The 21,614-nt window shown below is 43.7% G+C and overlaps 1 protein-coding gene across 2 annotated transcripts in view; it reads left to right on the forward strand.

The window, feature by feature from the left end:
• Positions 1-21,614, forward strand: part of HEXB (hexosaminidase subunit beta) — a 67,391-nt gene that overhangs the window by 24,303 nt on the left and 21,474 nt on the right. Inside the window, exons 7-11 of one of the 2 annotated variants that reach the window (XM_068248495.1) lie at positions 7,678-7,810; positions 8,672-8,855; positions 10,057-10,143; positions 12,159-12,231; positions 14,631-14,802. In XM_068248495.1, coding sequence (XP_068104596.1) covers positions 7,678-7,810; positions 8,672-8,855; positions 10,057-10,143; positions 12,159-12,231; positions 14,631-14,802 — 649 coding nt within the window. The remainder of the gene's footprint in view (positions 1-7,677; positions 7,811-8,671; positions 8,856-10,056; positions 10,144-12,158; positions 12,232-14,630; positions 14,803-21,614) is intronic. The other variant, XM_068248491.1, reaches the window with a different exon arrangement.

A 21,614-nucleotide genomic window follows, 5' to 3' on the forward strand; every position in this document is an offset into this window, starting at 1 on the left:
AGAGTGCCTGCTGTAATAATTGAGAAACATATTTATCTAGATCATAACTACAGAGAACAGGGTCAGTACTCCTGTGTCTGTGATGTCAGGTGTCCAAACACTTCACATTTCATGCAGCTACTTGTTTTTATTATTTATTTGTTAGTGTTGTGAAACAATTGCAGGACAGCTCTGTGCACCATAACATGGAATAGCACACAAGGTCATTTTGAAAGAAACCTATGCCAAGTATAAGAAGCAGTTGCATAAACGCCATCTATTTTTTTTTTTTTTTTTTTTTTTTTTTTTTTTTTTTTTTTTTTTTTACTCTCTTCAGTCCACTGTAAGGGCTCTTTCACATCTGAGCTGATTCTGGGCGTTTTGATGCAGTAGCAATAGAGTTCGCTTTCCAAGGTAAAGTGAAAGTCCACAGACTTTCATACCTTTTCACATCTAACGCTGTATTTTTGTGCGTTGTGGTTCAACGCTCCGCGGAGCTTTTAATCGGCTAAAAGCTTGCGTTACAATTAAAGTCAATGTAAAGCGCAAGCTCAAGGGAAGAGCATGCATTTTTAAAACGTTTCAACCTATGCCGTTAAAATTGAAAATCAAAATATTAAAATCGCCTGCATTTTCCTATGTGCTGTGATGGATTGAAAACACATGAAAAACGCATACTCGTTGCAGTAAAATACAACACACCACAACACATATAAAAACACATGAAAACTCGTACATCAAAGCGTATGAGTCACCAACGCCATTTCAGATGTGAAAGAGCCCTTAAAATGTACCAGAGATGGTAATAAAGAGAGAATCCATACTTACCCGGCTTTCTCCAGCCCCATAAGCAGCGCTGAGTTCCCCGCTGCCCTCCCGAGTGCCTCCGTTCGTCCGCAATCAGTTCCAGTAACTGGCTCAGTCGCGGTCGTCTACGCATGCGCAGAACACCCAGACTGGACGCGACTGAGTCGGTTACAGGGGCTGATCACGGCAGACTGCATGAGGACGGTGAGTTTTGCACGTGTTAATGCTGCTGGAGGAAGCAGCGGGTAAGTATCGATTTAACTTTAAAGTGTACCAGAGCCGATTACACTTAAAAGATTTAAACATACCTGGGGCTTACTCCAGCCCCATCTGCACGGATCGCTCCCACGCCTCCGTCCTCTGTCTTCTCCGGTACCGGGTCCCATAACTTCTTCTGATGCAAGAGAAGGGCGCTCTTTACGCATCTCTCCAGCAGCTGCCGGAGAGGTACGTAGAGGGCGCACTTCTCTCGCGCAGACTGGCTGCGACTGGCTGAAGTTACGGGGACCTGGAGCTGGAGAAGACTGAGGACGGTGGTGTGGGAGTGGTCCGTGCAAATGGGGCTGGAGGAAGCACCAGGTATGTATAAATCTTGTGTGTAACAGTCTCTGGTTTCCTTTACAGCAATAGGCACTTTATTGCAAGGCATATGCATTTACATACTTTGCACTTGGTACACAGCAACTGGTCACACTAGACCAAAACACTTTGCTGGATACATAAATATAGAGATGAGTACATATGAATGAGTACATATGAAATCGCCACTGGGAGGCGCAGGATACAACTGATATATGGCTTACCCTGCTCCTGCACAAGTCCCGGCGACATTAATTACTATTCGCCTTCCAGGTCCACGTGGATGGTAGGGAATTATGTAATTCAGGTTCCAGCTATTGCTGGAGGCCGAATTACAGTGTTTAAAAGTAACGTCAGCTCTGTCTTCTGATAGTGCCAGTTACTCACTGTGTGCTGCTATCGCCGTAATTCTATTAGTCTTTTGTGGCATCGGCTGCGCCCAAATCTCCTGCACTGGATACAACATGTTCGATCTTGGATTAGCATTTTGAGAAGGAGTCGAAAACGTTAGCAAGCAGCTTTCTAGGGAGAGGCTACCCTCAAGATCTGATAGAACAAGCTCACGTTAGAGCGAGTAAGAGAGATTGGTCTACATTATTGCAAAGCGCCCAGAGGAAAAAAAGAGTGCTCCACAGGGGGATAGAATCCGTTTTGTCACAACCTACGGCCCACACTGGAAAACTTTACAAAAGTAGTTTACAAAAACATTGGCATGTTTTCATGCTAGACCACAGAATTAAAGAAAAGTGGATCGACCCTTTATGACTGCCCAAAAGGCAAAACATTTTGAAGGGCCCACTTGTTAGATCTGAATTTACATCCCCGGCGAGGGATACGTGGCTTGGACGAATACCAAGACATTTTTGCAATGTTTCCGTGTGGAAATTCTCAGCAGTTGCTATGCAGAGTGAAGTAGCACATCTATGAATTACAATCATCAGAAAATGTATACTGTATACGAGATGACATCAGTTGTAATTCCGAAAGGATGGTCTATTGTATAACGTGCCCATGTGGACTTTACTACAGAAGGAAAACAAGGTGTAGGCTTAGCAAACGAAAAGGGGAACACATTAGCCGTATGCATGATGATTTGGAGAGGCCCCTGGGAAAACACTTCCTGGAGTTTCATGGTGGCCCCCCCGAAGGTTTAAAGTGGACCTGAATTCTTGGACAGGACAGAAGGAAAACATGGTGAAATGTACTCTGTATGTATTTAGAGAGTTGAGCCTGTGTAATTCCCCCTCATTTGTGTCTAATCACCAGTTGTAATTTGATCTCTCCCCTGTGTCACATGACTGCCACGGCAGATAAGCTCATTTAAAAGCACTTGATAGTAACAATATGTCTGCTTCCATGAAAGCAGGAAGTAGACACACTGCAGATTTATTGCAGGATTTGTATCAGCTGTAACAAAAATGTTTTTCTTTAAAGGTTATTATGCTGTTGCATATTCGATTCGATTTGCCATTGCAAAACAATCACAAATCGAATTGAATCCAATCGAATCCTGATCGGACATGTCTGATTAAATAGAATCGTAATCGAATCACTTTAGAGCAAAGAAGACATTCAGTTCAGGTCAACTTTAAGATTCAAAGGAATTGTAAAATACTGGAATCTGTATCTTTCTGTGGAGGGGCCATTGAACCTGAATTGCATAAAATAGAACAGAAATATGTATATACGTTCTAGGGACCCTTAAAGAGAACCAGAGACAAGAACGTAAGAGATTTATACATACCTGGGGCTTCCTCCAGCCCCATACCCGGGATCGCTCCCACGCCGCCTTTTTCCACTGCTTCTGTCCACCGGTACCAGGTCCCGTCATTTCGACCAGTCGACACAAGCGCAGTACTGCGCAGGCGCCTGCGTAAAGAGCCGGAGGGAGCCCCTGTGCATGTGGAAGACTGGCCGCGTCCGCCGGAAGTGACGGGGCCTGGTAGCGGCGATAGAGGTAGCGGAGGACAGCTGCCTGGGAGCGATCCAGGCTTATGGGGCTGGAGGAAGCCCCAGGTATTTATAACATCTTTTTTCATTTTTTTACGCAGTCTTCGTCTCAGGTTCCATTAAGCCAAATGGTTTAAGCTTTGATTTGAATGTCATTTTTTTTTTTTTTTTTTTTTTTGGGTGGAGTACTTTTTTGAAAGATTATCATGAGCTTAAAGTGGACCTGAACTCAGAACTTCCTCTCTGCTCTAAAAGATACACAACAGCATAATAACCTTTTAAACAAAAAAACATTTATTATAGCTGATACAATTCCTAAAATAAACTGTTTCTACTTCCTGATTCATGGAAGCAGACCTGTTAACAACAACCTGTGCTTTCCAATGAGCTTATCTGCCATGGCAGTCATGTGACACGGAACAGATCAAATTACAACTTGTGATTAGACACAAATGAGGGGGAATTAAACAGGCTAAACTCTCTAAATATATACAGGGTGCATTTCTGTTTTCCTTCTGTCCTGTGCAAGAGTTCTGGTCCACATGCATAATGGTAGATGAGAAGATTTGTACGTTTCCAGATATCTATATCTCTTGTAACAAAGTGCTTACAACTTTAAAGGGAACCTAAACTGAGAAGGATATGGATTTTTCCTTTTAAAATAATACCAGTTGCCTGACTCTCCTGCTGATCCTGTGTCTCTAATACTTTCAGCCACAGCCCCTCAACAAGCATGCAGATCAGGTGCTCTGACTGAAGTCAGACTGGATTAGCTGCATGCTTGTTTCAGGCGTGTGATTCAGCCACTACTGCAGCCAAAGAGCAGCAGGACTGTCAAGCAACTTGTATTGTTTAAAAGTAAACCTCTATATCCCTCTCTGTTTAGGTTACCTTTAAGTAATGTGAGGTCACTCTGGCTATAAGTGGAAGTACACAGGAGGAGTACTTATTTTATTCTGGGAGAAATGTACTTATTGATGTTTACATATACTTTAAATTTTACTGTTAAAGTTGTGATAGTGGTCCTTTAAAAGATTGTGCTATGTATGACAACCTTTAGGCTGGGTTCACACTGGGGGCATTGTATAACACACTGTGTGTGTACACTGCAATGGACACTGTGCGTGTTTATACCATACACTTTCATTCAAAGCCTGATCCGTTACACTGCCATTACAATGCCAAAGTGTGAACAGCCCCAAACATTGAATGAGCAGTGAGCTGACATGCAAAATGATTCTGCAACGGACATAGGGCTTGATTCACTAAACTGTGATAACTCAAATATCACACCTTCATGAAAAGATCACACCTTATCAAAGTTAACACGCCTTATCAGAGTAGCATAGCGAGCACTGCGAACCCGCAGGGGCTCCGGGCAGGATGAGTGCCATTGCAAATTAGCAGGCATAAGCTTGTAGCGCTCGCTATGCTACTCTAATAAGGTGTGATATCTTTTGATAAGGTGTGATATTTGAGTTAGCACGGTTTAGTGAATCAAGCTCTTAGTGTGAAAGGAGCCTAAGCTATACCCTTGCCTAACTTTGTCATTTCAGTAAGCAAATGAACCTTTGAAGTGACACTGAAGCGAAAAAAAACCTCATACAATGAATTGGTTGTGTAGTATGGATAATTAAAAGAACATTGGTAGCAAATAAAATAGTGTCCTATTTTTTTTCTGGTATATAGCACTGTTTTTTTTTTTTTTTTTGTTTTTTTTTTGCTTTTTAACATTGCATCATTCCCTAATACTTGCAGTTTCCACAATACACACAGCATTTAAATGATTTCATAGAGCAGGCTAATGACCCTTTGAACTTTTCTCTGCAGAAAAACCAAAAACAAAGAAGAAACAATGAGACAGTTGAGATAAGTGCTTCAAAACAGTGTTGCCCATGACTTTATAAAGTCGCAGAGCTCACAGAAGCTTTTTGCGTAGATAACAGAAGTTTCTTAACTATTCATGTACTGGAAACACTATGAGACTCTTAGTTTTGCTTCTAATGCTTTATTTCTTAGCTGTACTACACAAACACATCATTATATCACAAGTTTATTTTCCACTTCAGATTCCCTTTAAGGGTACCAGTTTGCTGGTTGGGACCCTCTAAAAAAATCTTTGACATTAAAGTTGAAGATTGCTTGCGGCGTGCTTCTCTCTATGCACGAGTGCAGCCCCACTGCACAGATGCAAAGTACTTCCTGCGCAGCAGCACTGAGCCGCTCGTGCACAGCTTTTTTTTTCTCGCGGAGGATCGGGGAAGCCCATGTATCCTCCAAAGCCAATTCCCCCCCCCCACTGACAAAACTAGTCCAAACACTTTCAAAGCACATCACTGTGTTTAACCACTTAAGTATCAGGGGTCTCTGCCCCCTTAAGGACCAGAGACCGCTGGTACAATAATGGTGGAATACCGACAAATCACCGCATATACCCGCCGCAACCACCCCACACGCCGGGATTCTCAGGACGCCCACTCTGCCGTCTCTATGACGGCAAAATCATGTGAGCGGGTCAGGAGCCGCTTTCATTGGCTCCTTACCGCGTCTATCAATGTAAGCCTATGGGAGTTGCTTACATTGATAGACACGTGCAGGAGCCAATGAAATCGACTTCTGACCGGCTCACAGGGCTCTGCCATAATAGAGACAGGCAGAGCAAGTGAACTGTGACGGGAGACAGCAGTGAGATTGGCGGGAGCAAAGAAAACAGCGGATGTGCACAGCGTGGGCTGATTGAAATCTACGCCCTGGCAGCCAGGTAGCCATCAAAACAGGGTGTAGATTTCAATCACCTTGGTCCTTCTGTAGTCAGAGAACCCGAGGTGGGTTTTAAGAATGCTATTAGGACACAGAGGCTGGTTGTGCATACTATCACCAGCCTCTGTGTCTGTACTGTGCCCCCCCCCCCACACTATGACCTCCCCCCTCCCCCGTGCTAAAAAAAACCTGCTGTGCTAGCGACATGCAGTGTGTCGCTAGCAGGCTGTTTACATCCAGAATGTCATTCTCCGCCGCTCCCCACCTGCGTCCCTTCCCTCCCCGCCTCTGTAAGCTGATTGGGGGGGGAAGGGACGCAGGTGGGGAGCAGCGCTATAGAGGAGGTGGGGGGGGGGGCGGCGGAGAGTGACATCCTGCATGTAAACAGCCTGCTAGCGACATGCTGCATGTTTTTTTTTTTTTTTGGGGGGGGGGGACAGCATAGGGCAGGGAGGGCCTGGGGGGGGGGGGGGGGGGCATGGCATAGTAACAGAGGCTGGTGATAGTATGCACAACCAGCCTCTGTGCCCTAATAGCATTCTTAAAACCCACCTTGGGTTCTCTTTAACACAGGACTCAACTTAAAAACAAATTCAGCTTACAATCTCCTAGAACGGAACCTGTTTGTAAGTTGGGGACCACCTGTAATTTGTTTCATGTAGTACATATTCATTAGTTTTCAAATCAATAAAGCAATAAGTATTCTCACCCACCTGCTGCAAGGAAAGGGCTGTAGTTTTTCCTACCTTAAAGAAAACCTGAACTGAAACTTAAAAGTCAAAATAAGCATACACAAGTCATACTTACCTACTGTGTAGTTTACTCCTCAATCTCTCTTTCCTCTCCTGCGTCCTGTTTGTCGACTGTGATCAATGGAATTCTCCGTCCTCCATTTTGAAAATGGCCATTACCCATAGCAGCTTTCTGGTCAGCACACAGTTAAACTGTAACATCGCCCACTTGAGCCATAGGGAAACATGGACACATCAGTTCTCCTCTCAGCTGTAACTGACAGCAACTGATATATAACTGAGAGCAACTGATATTTCAGTTCTGACAAAATGTTGTCAGAACTGGAAGGGATCACTGTCAGAAGAAAATGGTGAGCTTCTGAGAGGAACTGATGGCACGGTAACTATGTAATGTTCATTTGAAGTTACCTCATGTGTTTATTTTAAATTATTTTACTCAGTACAGGTTCTCTTTAAGCCTCATCTACACGGGTAGATGAGGCTGCGATCCGGCGGCTCGATTAGCCGTCGGATCGCCTCTTCCGCGTGCCCGCCGCGTCCCCGCTCGCTGCGCGTGCGCCGCATTCGATTCCCCGCTCGTGCCCGCCGGCGCCGCTTATCTTCCGCTCGATTCCCTGCCATTGTCCCCTCGCAGGGAGCGAGCAGGGAATCGGCGGTGCGGAGATCTGTCCTTTCGGATCTTATCAATCGAGCCGCATCTACTCGTGTAGATGCGGCTTTATGTTGGGGTTATGTCACTTGTTTAGTTTAGATGTGAATCGTACTTGTCAAAGCTCATCATGTGTTTTTGTTTTACAACTTGCAGTTAAGTGTTTGCTTATATGCCTGTTGTTTTTTATTTTTCTTCCAGGGAGCTTATCAGCCTTACACACATATTTACACCTTCACTGATGTGCGTCTAGTGATTGAATATGCTAGATTAAGAGGAATTCGAGTTATACCAGAGTTTGATACTCCGGGCCATGCAACCTCATGGGGCAAAGGTGAGTAGTGTTATGGCTGTAGCATACTACATTTATTTTTAAGATCTCTTCAATCATTAATGAGAATACCCATACTTGCATTATTGTTGTGCAAATCAAATATTAACCACTTTGTCCACTGCTACAGTATATCTACGTCATCTGTGGCACCCTCCAAGCTTCAAAGCGCACCCCCCGGCATTGTCAGCTGCATTAATAATTGGTGGAAGGGAGCATGTTCCATTGTAGCCAATTAGTGACCACCCCGCAGATGAACGATCACCGCTGTAGCAAACAGCGGTGATCCTTCATCTCTCCCCCTCCGCGCCAGATCGATTAAAAAAAAAGTCCTTGCAAAGATAATATCTCACCTTACCTGGTTCCTGCGATCATCTTTCAGCCCCAGCTTCCATTCACCGCACTGCACTCAGCCCTGTGATGCCAAACAACCGGGTGCCGGCTTGATTACCCATAACGGAGGGTGGGGGTAGTGTTTCGAAAGGGAGGGGGTTGAAATGTATTTTGGGGCCCATCAGGGTAACAGGGTGGGGAATTAATAATGGGGGGCACATCTGATGGTCCTGGGGGCCATAACTTAACACTTGGGGGCACATTTGGCTATAATGGGGAGGAGGCGCTAATCCTGGGGGCACATCTGGCTACAATGGGGAACATTGATCCCGGGGACACATCTTGCTATAATGGTGGTGAGATGTAAGCGCTATATATAAATCTCACTATTATTCTAGTGTACATGTGAAAGTTTGGATGTTTGTTACTCAATCACGCAACGATGGCTGAACGGATTTGAATGAAATTTGGCACACTTAACATCAGCTGTATGCAATCTATTTGAGTAGTGTCCGCTATTTCTAATTTCAGGCGAGAAGGATCTCTTGACTCCCTGTTACAAGGCGGATGGCTCCCCTAGTGGAACGTTTGGACCCGTGAATCCTATTACTAACGGCACTTACAAATTTATGAGCGACTTATTTAAGGAGATTAGCTTTGTGTTCCCTGACAAATATGTGCATTTGGGAGGGGATGAGGTGGACTTCTCTTGCTGGTGAGTTCTGTTGGCAACTGTACTCAAAATGTCTGGTAAACAATAGCCTCAATTCACTTAGATCATGCTGGAGATGAGTCAAGAGAAAACGTAAGCCACGTACGTGCAGCGCTCCCCGCCTGATTGGGCATTGCGTCTTGAAGCTGTCTGGCTCATTCCCGTGCTATGATAACACTTGCCGGTAACCTGTAGCGTTGACCGTCAGGGGCAAAGGACACCGGATTGGAGGTGGGAAATGTAAAGCTGTGTGGCCGTGTCCCTCGGTGTATGTATATGCAACACTTGCTGGTATTCTGCAGCGGTCTCCGTATCTATGTTAAAGGGGCAGGGGGGTCACTGGGGATAGGGGACAGCGATACCAGAGGGGGCAAAGGACAGGGGGCGGGACACCAGAGGGCATAAGGTCCATGTGAATCTTTCTCTGCATGAGTTGCAATGCTGCTGCCCAAGTTTTGATCACAATGCTCGAAGCAACATTTGGACGTTTGTAATGAAAAGCAGCATTGCTTCAGCCAGGCACCCTCCTGCTAGCACTCTCTGTCTTCCCTCTCCAGATTAGGATGCAATCATCCTAGTGGCCAGCCAGCTGAGAGGCTGATTTCCCTGCTATAGACAGGACTCAGCTGAAGAGCTGCTAAAGAAGCTAGTTAGTGAGTGGTGATAGTTTGCAGTGATTTTATCAGTAAAGCCACTGGAGGAAAAAGTACACATGGACAGAGGGGCAGAGAATCACACGGGGGACATAGGGGGATACAGGAGGAAATGAGGACACCAGAGATACAAGGAAGGAACAAGGGGAACAATAATTGGGGGAGAACATATACAAAATGTTCCTGGACCATGGACACACCAGGTTTAGTATAATTTTTTTTTTTCCATGATTTGTATGCTCTAAACCTGGGTGCGTCTTATAGTCCGGAGCGTCTTATAGTCCGAAAAATACGGTAATTCTTGCATTCAGACTGAATGCAAATTATATGTGCATTTGGTAGTTCTAGTGCCAAGCTGCATGCAATTAGGAATTAATGTCATTTATTTGGTACTTCTCTGCTCTACTTGAAGTTTTAACCTGAAATGTAATACATAACAGCCATATTCAGCAAGCTTTTCCGCAGTGCTTAGAGTTCCTTTTCAGAATGGTCATGTTCTGTGTGTTAATCTTACGTGTGCACTTCTCAGCAAGCTATGTCTGTCTTTTCAGGAAATCCAACCCGGAAATTGCCAAGTTCATGGCTGATCATGGCTTTGGCACAGACTACCGCAAGTTGGAATCTTTCTATCTTCAGCAGTAAGTCCCATGTCTTTGTTAGACGGCGTGGACAGCTGTAAGTCAGATTAATAAATGCTATGCGGGATTCTCCAGACCTGGAAGCCCTGAGCCACGCGCACCCTGATCGGACTCCCATGGTCAGGAGCCCTATGTGCATACGCAGTAGCGATTTCACCTACTGCACATGCGCAGAATGCTCCCAGCCAGGGGATTGTGATGAGGAGGCGCATGGCCGGCCACATTACCGGGGGGACTTGGGCTGGCGTCGTGGGCACAGGAGGACTCCAGGGGGCTGCAAGAAGCTCCAAGTAAGTTAAGTCAATTAAAAAAAAAAAATAAGATTAAGATTTCCTTTAAAGGGAACCTGAAGTGAGGCTGCTATCTCTAATAAACAATGCTAGTTGCCTGGCTGTCATGCTAAGCTTTTTGACTTTAGATGTTTTTGAGTCACACACCTGCAACAAGCAAGCGGCCAGTGTCGGGGCTGGGTCAGAGCATCTGATCTGCATGTTTATTCTGAGCCAGTGACTGAAAGTGTCAGAGGCAGAGCAATCAGCACAGAAGTCAGGAAACTGGCATGATTAGAGCATGAAGATGGCAGCCTCTGTATTCCTCTCACCTCAGGCTCCTCTTAGCCACTTCGCATCCAGACCTTGTTTCCCACTTATGGACCAGAGCAGTTTTGACAGTTTAGCTATGTCCTTCTTTAATCAGAAATAACTTTATCCCTACTTATGACACAGAAATGAAATCTATATTCTTTTTTTTCAAGACAAACTAGGCTTTCGTTGTATGCCATTTTTTTCCCCTCGAACAAATTTGTTTTCTATGCATTTTAATGGGAAAACAAGGAAAAAAATAGAAAAAAACACATTTTTTTCTCAGTTTTACCAATTCCAGTTTAAAAATAAAAAGTGCTACTGTAGATAAAAAAACACAAATTTTGTTTGGCTATTCTTACCGCTTATAACAAAACTTAGATTGTTCCGGTCACAATTTATGGTGAAGATATTGGATTCTGAAATAATGCTACAGAGTGTATTTTTCACTATGAATGAGAAAATTAAAGTATTTTTAATGGTAAAAATCAATCTCATTCGCTCAGGAAACATATATATTCCCATTCACCAATTAGTGCTGCATCAGATAGTGCCAGAAATGTGCACAGGAGCAAGCCCAATCCTGCACAGCACTGCTTCTGCTACAAGACTTATATCTACTGACTCGTGGCTTAGATGAAGTCACAGAGGACGTAGATATACTGTAGTGGTGGATAAAGTGGTTAAAAAGAAATAGATGGCAGCCTCCATACTTTTTCTACTTCAAATTCACATTAAACAATACTTGAGTATTGAGAAATCATTCATGTTCCTTTCTAAACCTTAAAGAGAAACTGCAGTGAAAATAAGGTAATGAAAAAAGTGTAAAAATGTTTTACAATAATTATTTATAAATTATTTAGTCAGTGTCTGCCCATTGTAAAATCTCTCCTCTCCCTGATTTACATCCTTACATTTATTGCATGGCGACGTTTTTACTGCTGGCAGATGTCTGTGGAAGGAGATGCTGCTTGCTTTTTGGGCAGTTGGAAACAGCTGTAAACAGCTGTTATTTCCCACAATGCAACAAAGCTCCCACAGTATGTCAGTACCTAGGTGCTGACTTCACACTGTGGGAGGGGTTTCACCACTATCAGCCATACAGAGGCCCCTGATGATCAGTTTGTGAAAAAAAAAAAGGGTAAAGATTTCTCATGGGAAAGAGGGTATCTGCTACCGATTGGGATGAAGTTCAAATCTGTTACAGTTCCTCTTTAATCATAATGTTCCTGCTCTATGGCCATAAGCTGGCCTATAACCTTTTATAAGCATTGTCTCAGAAGTAGTGACTTCATCTTCATAAATGACTGACTGTGAATCAGGTTGATCTGTTTTGTGGAATTATGAAACATTGACATCAAAGTCCTGAGTGTCACTTTGGTAGAAGTTGGTAGTATGTAACAGCGATTGACCCCTCTCCTTCTCTTCCCTCAGAATATTGGGCATAGTGTCTTCATTCGGGAAGGGTTACATGGTCTGGCAGGAGGTATTTGATAACCATGACCAGGTATGTTTTTGAGACATCTACATGAGGTACAAATCTTATTTGTCTACCCTGTTTTCCTCTATGTGCTTTTTGTAATGGCTCTGGATGATCCGTATCACAGACCCCCCCCCCCCCCCCTTTTTTTTTTTTTTTTTTTTTTTGCACTTGGCTCTTGACAAATGCCAATAAATTCCCACTTTAAATGAAGACCACACCCCTCTATACCAGCACTGTGACTCCTGAGGTACATGCGGTTCTCATGCTGGGGTTCCCAGTCACATCACGCTGGGGAGGTGGATAAATGGAAACCTTTGTGTTTGTAAAAAGTATGAGGATGTAACTTTCTTTGAGGTGGGAAGGCATTAATGCAATCCTGACGTAAGAGAAGATTGTACTGTAACATGGTGGAGCTATATGTTGTATACCATGATCTGTATAGATATACCTTCACTTGTAAAGGGTCTGTGTACTGGATATGAAGGCCAACAAGGGTTACTGTTTCAGTCTGTTGCTGTACAAGAGCTGTTATGTTATCATGATTCTCCTTTATAAGGTACCCATAGGCATTTAATAACAATGGATTACTGATGGTATGAACAGTGTGCAATGATCTCAAGAGAGAGACAAAGGATAGTTGTTAGCCATATGGACCAATCCAACTTGGCTGATCCATTTGGGCACCTATTGTCCATAAACCTTGGTGTGCACAGCAATCTTTAGATGGCAAACGACCGTACGCCCAAACCTGCATATGCAGGAAGCATGAACTCTCATCCATTTCTGGTAGACTACTTACTATAATGCCTCATTTCCACTTGCATTTGCTTGCAGGCAACAGAACATTTCCCATCATGAATGAAACAGTTATTGTCTTTTGGACTCTGTGCAGAGGTTGGTCCTTAACCACTTAAGGACCACAGTGTTAAACCCCCCTACAGACCAGGCCATTTTTCACTGAATTGGGCACTGCAGATTTAAGGCCTAGCTGCAGGGCCGCACAACTCGGCACACAAGTGATTTTCATCCCCCCCCCCCCCTTTCTCCCCACCAACAGAGCTTTCTGTTGGTGGGGTCTGATCGCCTCCCAGATGTTTGTTTCTTTTACAAATATTTTTATTTATTTTTAAATTTTACTTATTTTATCCCTCTCCCTCCCCCCATCAGCCTTTCCGCACGATCGGCTGTGATAGGCTACAGCCTATAACAGCGGATTGCGCTGTCCCCTGTACAGCGCTGCCTTAGATCGCAGCGCTGTACCGAGTAAATAGACGGCGGTTTCTAACAGTCTCCTAGCGGCGATCGCTGCTGGGAGACTGATGGCGGAGCGGATCCCCGTCTGCAAATCCCCGCCCCAGGACTTGACGCCAATTGGTGTTAGGCGGTCCTGGGGCTGCCGCCGTGCTCGCGCCCCGTTGGCATGAGGTGGTTAACAAGTTAACGGGCTGATCCATAGGTCCTCATTTGTTTCAACTGACAATGGTTCAGCAGGTGTATGTAGCTTAACTCTGATATGGTTGCTAGAAAACCTGGAGCCAAGTGGAGAAATTGCCCAAAGCAAATTGGTCAAGGTCCGGCTGTTTTCAAACAAACTTTTTTTTTTTTTTTTTCCTATTCTTTTGAATACATTTCTTAATAAATGTTTTCATTGCACAGGATACATTTACCTCATAATGTTTGTCACAGTCAGTGGAAGCTTAGCGTCTGCCAGAAGATTATTATTGTTATCTGATGACTTGAGTCATTGGATGCTAAAAATTCCAACTTGTGTGCAAATATTGTTTTGCTGCTTGGAATCGAGCCAGTTTAAAGGACAACTGAAGGGAGAGGGATATGGAGGCTGCCATATTTCTTACCTTTTAATCAATATTAGGTGCCTGACCATCCTACTGATCCTCTGCCTCTAATACTTTTAGCCAAAGGCCCTGAACAAGCATGCAGCAGATCTTGTCAGATCTGACAATAATGTCAAACACCTGACTAGCTGCATGCTTGTTTCTGGTGTTATTCAGACACTACTGCAGCCAAATAGATCAGCAGGACTGCCAGGCAACTGGTACTGTTTAAAAGGAAATAAATATGGCAGCCTCCATATTCCTCTCACTATAATTTCCTTCAAGTCTGCAGGAATTGCTTTTGATTGGCCCAATTCCAAGCTGCAGAGAGTCTACACTAAATTCCATTCAAGTGGAAATTGTCATCTCATTGACCATATGTGTGAATGCCTATGGGTACCTGTCATCTCTGTATTCGTATAACAGGCAATCAAAGTCCTACTGACAAGTTGTTTGTCCTCGGTGGCTGCTGATGGACCGTTTCTTCTATCCTTTGTGTTTTTTTTTCTAGAATGATGACCTTTTATAATAATAGTATGCTTTGGCCAGTTAGTGATGATTGCTTTCACACCATTGGGATCTTTGCAGATTAATCCAGACACAATAGTGGAGGTGTGGAAGGGAAACTATAACGAAGAAATGTACAATGTGACCGCGGCAGGGTTCTCTGCCATCCTTGCGGCTCCCTGGTACCTAGACATCATTAGTTATGGCGAGGACTGGCAGAGATATTACCGCGCTGAGCCGCTACATTTCAATGGTTGGTTGACTTTTAATAATATATAAGAATAATAGCTGTATGGTGGCGTCTGCTAACGTGTTTTCACTGCATGGCCAGCTCCATCCAAAACTGATATTTTAGGCCTGTGCTGCTATTGACAAGTTGACTTCCAGCTAGTTGCCAAGCTCATAATGTGAGGCAATGACCTCACACTTCTCAAATAACGATCTCAAGGTTAAAGAGCGATGCAATTAATATTTCGTTCGGAATGTAACAGCTGTTTTCAATGAATTAAACATTTCATGCCCGTATTCAGTTCACTATTTCTCCTAAATTTTGTCTTAATTATTAAGAATATTTTCTTGCTTGCTGGTGGTTTAGAAAGCATTTGATTGATGAGGTGTGCAAATTTCATCTGGGAGAATACATTGTAGAAAAAGGGAATTAAATAAGAGCCAATGTATTTTATTTTTAACACACTGGCCTTTATGTTATTATTATTATTATTATTATTATTATTATTATTATTATTATTATTATTATTGATTTATATAGCGTCAGCGTCTTCCGTAGCTGTACAATAGCATACAGGGTATAACATTACAAAATAAACACTACTACAGTTAAAGGGGCACTATGGCGAAAATTTTTAATGTAAAATATGTGCAAACATATACAGTACAATTTTTCCAGAGTAAAATGAGCTATACATGAATTTTCTCCTATGTTGTCTACAATGAACAGAGGCGCCAAAAGTATAAGATTAGATTAAAAGAGCTTAAAAACCAACTTAAATGGCAAAATTGAAGGAGGAAGTGGTGGTCTTACCTCCCTCAAGCAGACACGACAACGACTGCAATTCAGACAGTCAAACACATTTATTAGGAACTCCAAAAAGAAATGCAACGCGTTTCGCAGGTTCAACCCCGCTTCATCAGGCAATATAGGGAGGAGTATCAAACAATCTGCACAAGGATTCAAGTTAAGCGCCTCTTGAGTCGGAGGATTTTTGTACCGACTCCACAGCCCTGGAAGAAAACCGGTGAATATTGTTAGAGCGGAGATTACCAGTAACTATTTAGTTTTCACCGATGTGGTGCTGTATTTTCAGTCAATAAAATGCCTTTTTAAATCACCAGCAAGCAAGAAAATACTTAAAATAGTTTTGATAGTACGTTTTCATCTACAGTACTGCAAAGTTATTCTAAATTGAAGATGAAATAGTATCTCCTAGGAGTAAACTCAGGAGAAAAGTTAGTTGCATATGGGCCACTGGCCCCTTATTCAGTTCACTTTTTTTTCCTAGATGATATTTTCACACCTTCTCAATAAAATGACTTTAGAGCCACCAGCAAAGAAGAATAATTCTGACAGTACTTTTTCCACTTAACTTTTGGTACTTTTTTTTTATTTGCAAAGCGCTGAAAAGTTATTTTAAGCAAAGGATGAAAAAAAAATTTCTTGGAGAAAACTTAGAAAAAGTGAATTGAATAAGTGCCAGTGTATCTTGTCATTATTTAAACAATGATCATATCTTTTTGCAATGTTTCCAATCCCTTAGTTTTAGCAGCATTGCATTTCTAACCCATGGGTTGTGGGGCATCATGTTAATGCTGCTGTGCAAACAGTTACCAGTATTCTGCAGTCCTGTGACAAACCGTGCAAGGAGAGAAGAGATTTAACCTGAGATGCACATTAAATTGCACTGAATTCCTTGCATAGCAAATAGAAACAGCTTTTACTTTCTGGATGACCCTCATTTATATCTGCTAGCCTGAGGTCCTGGAAGTAGAAGTTAATGAGGCACCTACTTCCAAAATCTGTAATATCAGTTTTCTGTAGAAATGACCTTGCCTGGATTGGTGGCGGTGTTTGTTTTTTGTTCCCACGCTGTTGCTGTGCAAAGCTTAGGCTAAAACCCGAGTGTCTAATGTAAGTGCATCTTAATGTTGTATCGCCTAAGAATAGGACATTGGTGGACACGGTAAAGCTGTCAATGCCGTCATCAAGGTGGCCGGCGTGACAGTACTGCGCATGCGCGGTTCAGAGTTAGAAAACCACACATGCGCAGTACTGTCACACTGGCCAGCGTGATGACACGGAGCAGACGCCAAGCATTCAGATCCAGGAAGTGGACCTGGCCCGGGTGTCGCCGGTAACTGAGCCGCCAGCGGGACCCGCAGAAGAGCCAGGACGACGCCGGGGGACCTTGCGGGCTGCAGGAAGCCCCAGGTAAGTGAAAGTTTTCATTTAAAGTACTGCTCAGGGTCCCTTTAAGGTTCCTAACATTTTTGACACTTTAGCTAACACGTTTTGATACAACTGTAACTTTTGAATTACTTATGCCATCTTGGTGATATAGATCTTGTTTTTTTCAGTACAATCTATGCTTTCTTTGGGTAATATTTTTCTCCCAAGTATATTTTATGAGGAAAAAATGAGGCGGAAATGCAGAAAATACCTATTTTTTTTTTTTCCTTTTTCACATGACACATCCCACAGTTATAAAACGGACAAAAATGAATTCTTTGGCCCTTCCCGATTAAAACAATACAGCATATACCATATTTTATTTCTAGCTGAGCATGTAGCAGACAGTTATCCCCAGCCTGCGGGGCTGAGGCAATCAAATGCATTCGCTAGGGCGACAGTTCAGGGGGCCATGGTGCTGTACAGATGTATTGCTAGGCAGTGGCAAAGCAATACATCTGTAGAGCATTGGGGCCCCAAACTTTTGCCCTATCGATTGCATCCAATCGCTACAGGCGGCAGTCATTAAAAGCTTATAAACAGCTTATAAACAGTTACAGGTATTCACACTTTTACAACCATTCCCCCCCCCCCCCCCAATTATTGAATGAGTGATGCTATTAGCTAGCAGCAATCATGCAGAGGACTGTGCATGACCGGGAGCATGCACGAGCGGCAGCAGGCGACTGTTTTTAAAGCAGGACGTTAAGCAATCACACTGCCTCTTCTCAATTGGAGCTGACTAAATCAGTGTGCACTACTGAAATACTTCATGGTTGCCGGTATCCTTTCTGGTACTTATCAGTTAGGGCTAGTGCACACCAAGAGCACGTCTGAGCGCTTTTAAAGACTCTGTAACAAACCTTTCAGCCTTATTTCTTCTATCATATAAGTTCCTATACCTGTTCTAATGTGCTCTGGATTACTGCAGCCTTTTCTAGTTGTGCTGTCTCTGTAATATATCTAATCTTCTTTGTCAAGCTTTGTCGACCTAGGGAGGAAGTGGCTGCCTCTGCTGTGATAGTGACAAGTTATGCATGCCCCCTCCAGGCTGTGTGTGCGCTTTGTTTATCCCTGCTTTCAGGTTGTGAGTTTGTGAGGCTGAGGGCGGAGGGAGCTGCCTGTCGCATGCTGCTGAGAAACTGTGAGAATCCCAGACTGGAGTGCAGATAATTCACTGTAATAAAAACTTCTAATACTGTATATAGACACACACGCACACATACATCACTTCCTGGTTAGCAGCCGTGTTTTTGGTTTGTAAACACTGCCTAAAACTGGGGATTAAAATCCAGGATCGCGGCGGGAAGCAGCGGAAATGGCAAAGAGGGACCCAGGAGATCAAAGTGACTCGATTGGTATGTTTTTTTTAATGTACAAATCGGACAGTACAGATTCTCTTTAGAGAGCTTGGCTAATGTACAAGAATGGGATGAATCACACCAGAGATGGGATTTTTTTTTTTTAAATTTAAACGTGGGTCCTGCAGCATTTCTGCTGATTTCTGAGGCCATTCAGCCTCAATGTTAAGTATAGGAAAGTGGAAAATGACTCAGAAAAGCGCTAGATCAAAGCGCTAGATCAAAGTGATTTTTCCAAGCTTTTTTGTGACAAAACCTGTACACTAGCAGCTGTACTGTACACATATAAAAAAAAAAAAAAAAAAAAAAAAAGCTACACAAAAAACGCTAGGCATAAACAGAAAATCGCTAGGCACATGCCTAGAATCGCCTTGAAAAATCACTTCAAAAAACGCTGAGCATTTGCGATTACACTGGTGCTTTTTGGTGTGCCCTCAGACAGGGCCAGTTTGAGTAATTTGGGTGCGAGTTCATGCTAATAGTTATATGGTAGGAGCGTGGTTACCAATGTTGTATTATTGGCTTTGCGGCGTTACTTTTGTCTGAGTTTTCATTCCTTTACCCCATCAAGCTGCTATCGCTAAGCCATTTCCTTCCGCTTCCTAAAGCCTTACTTGCCTAAATACCTTCTAAAGCCTGACTATAGAATAGCTTCTCCTCTCCCTTACCCCACACATGTACAGTCCATCCTGACGCCTGTGGCCAGATGTCGCCATGTGTCGAGAAGCAGTTCAGATCTCATACTATATGTGTGATCTGGTGAAAAATGTATGTTGAGAGATTGTACTTGTTCCTTATTACTGTGCACACGTTGCATTTATCCATTGGCCAAGTCACAGAGGAGACAAAACAAATAACATTTATATTGCGCGCCAGAGCTGCAGCCACTAGGATGCGCTCTATAGGCAGTAGCAGTGTTAGAGAGACTTGCCTAAGGTCTACTGAATAGGTGCTGGCTTACTAAACAGGAAGAGCCGAGATTCAAAGCCTGGTCTCCTGTGTCATAGGCAGAGCCCTTCACCAGTACACTATCCAGACCTGAATGAATTTAGCGACAAACTGGTGTCTCTGCCCATCGTTGTTGGGGAGACATCTGCCTTCCTGTGGCTACTTTATAGAGAGGCCATGTCAAATTTATGCCCAGTTTTAGTAAAACTTTCCAGCCAAAGTTCAGTGCTAACTGAAGAGTCTACTAATCGCCTGTTTGTGAAAATATTTTGGCTATGGATAGATCCAATTTCGAATGATCAGAATTAATATGAAATGTAGGGTATTTTAGTTTTTTATAAGGTCCAAAGAAGCTATTGCTTAAATCATAAAAACTTATTTAAATTTGAAAAGAACTAGACTGATAACACCAACTTGTACTTAAAGTGAACCTTAAAGTGACTCTGTAACAAAAATTACAACTTTTTTCTACCATCCTACAAGTTCCTAAACCTATTCTTATGTGTTCTGGCTTACTGTAGCTCTTTCTACTATAACCATCTCTGTAATAAATCAATGTATCTTTCCCCTGTCAGACTTGTCGGCCTGTGTCTGGAAGGCTGCCAAGTTCTTCAGTGTTGAACTGTTCCTCTATGCACACTCCAGTGTGTGTTTTATTTACATAAGCCAGCAGCTTCTCTGCTATCTTATCAGTGATAGAAGAGAGCTGGATAAAAATCCTCCTCTGGAGGCTGTGAAAGGAGCTGGTCTGTCACATACTGAGGAATTAACGACATAGGTAGAGCTGTCTGCAGGAAGCCTGTAATGTTCAGTGCATGAGAGAAGCTGGGGACAGAAGGTAAACACACACAAGTGATCTCTTGAGATTCAGAAGTAAGGCTGTATACAGCCTGCTTGTGTATGGATGTATTTTCTATGTGTGGACATGCTGTACATCAACCTACTTCCTGTTTTGGTGGCCATTTTGTTTGTTTATAAACAAACTTTTTAAAACGGTTTTTGACTACTTTTAATGCGGTGGGGAGCGGTGAAATTGTGACAGAGGGTAATAGGAGATGTCCCCTAACACACTGGTATGTTTACTTTTGTGCGATTTTAACAATACAGATTCTCTTTAAGTCAGGAAAAAAAAAATGAGCTTAACTCACCTGGGGCTTCCCTCAGCCCCCTGCAGCTGATCGGTGCCCTCGCAGCCCTGCTCCGATGCTCCTGGACCCGCCAACGGCGATTTCCGGTTTCGCCGTCACCGGCCGACAGGCTGGGAACGCGAGTGATTCTTCGTGTTCCCAGCCACAATAGCACCCCCTATGCTGCTATTGCGGGGGTGCTATTGTGGCTGGGAACGCGAAGAATCACACGCGTTCAAAGTCTGTTGGCCGGTGACGGCGGGTCCAGGAGCATCGGAGCGGGGCTGCGAGGGCACAGATCAGCTGCAGGGGGCTGAGGGAAGCCCCAGGTGAGCTAAACTAATTTTTTTTCCCTGACTTAAGGTTCACTTTAATTCTAAGTCACGGGTGTCAATGCGGAATGCAGCCCTCATGCCATTTTATGTGGCAATTGAGATCTTCTAATGTGCATCATTGTAAGTTGAAAAAGCCGGGGTGCAGTAACAACCCATGGAACCCCTCCCCAGCAAAATTAGCATGGGACCCCCTCTTGCGATCCAGTACCCCCCCATCCCATCTCTGTAGCAGGTAAACGCGTACAAGTCTTTCTCCATCCGGAACCATCCCCCCACATAGTAGAGTAGCAGAGCAGTGTAATAATAACACACTCCAGCGATGCATTGTCTGTTCTGTTCTTCCTGGCAGTTTAAGACTCTGTGCTTCCTCCTTCTCACGTGACATGCATTCAGAGCCAGTGGATCTCAGGAAGACCAGAGGAGACCCAAAGTAGCACTGGAGCAGGTAAATATTAACCACCTTGACGGTAATCCCGACCTACTCGGGCCAGCCGACCGGGAGCTCAATGCAGAGTATAGCACACGCCTCTACTCGCCTCCCGGGGAGGGGATCCAGACCTTAGACATTCTCCTTCCTAACCTCGGAGGCTCTGAATCACTCTGAGATCGCTGCCATTGATCTCACCAAAGAGTTACAGCGCCACCCGAAGGAGGGAGGTAAAATTGCAGCGCTGGAGTCCAGGGAGGTGAGTGAGAGCAGGGGCTGCTGCTGGCATTCTGGCAGCATTAGTTTTTCCTGATTTTAGGGTCTGAGACCTTTTAAAAAGACCCTAGAATCTGGAAATAATCATACCGCCAGGGGGGTTAAACTACTCCACTGCATTACTCTG

Source organism: Hyperolius riggenbachi, chromosome 1 (assembly GCF_040937935.1).
Source record: "Hyperolius riggenbachi isolate aHypRig1 chromosome 1, aHypRig1.pri, whole genome shotgun sequence".
NCBI classification, from domain to species: domain Eukaryota; kingdom Metazoa; phylum Chordata; class Amphibia; order Anura; family Hyperoliidae; genus Hyperolius; species Hyperolius riggenbachi.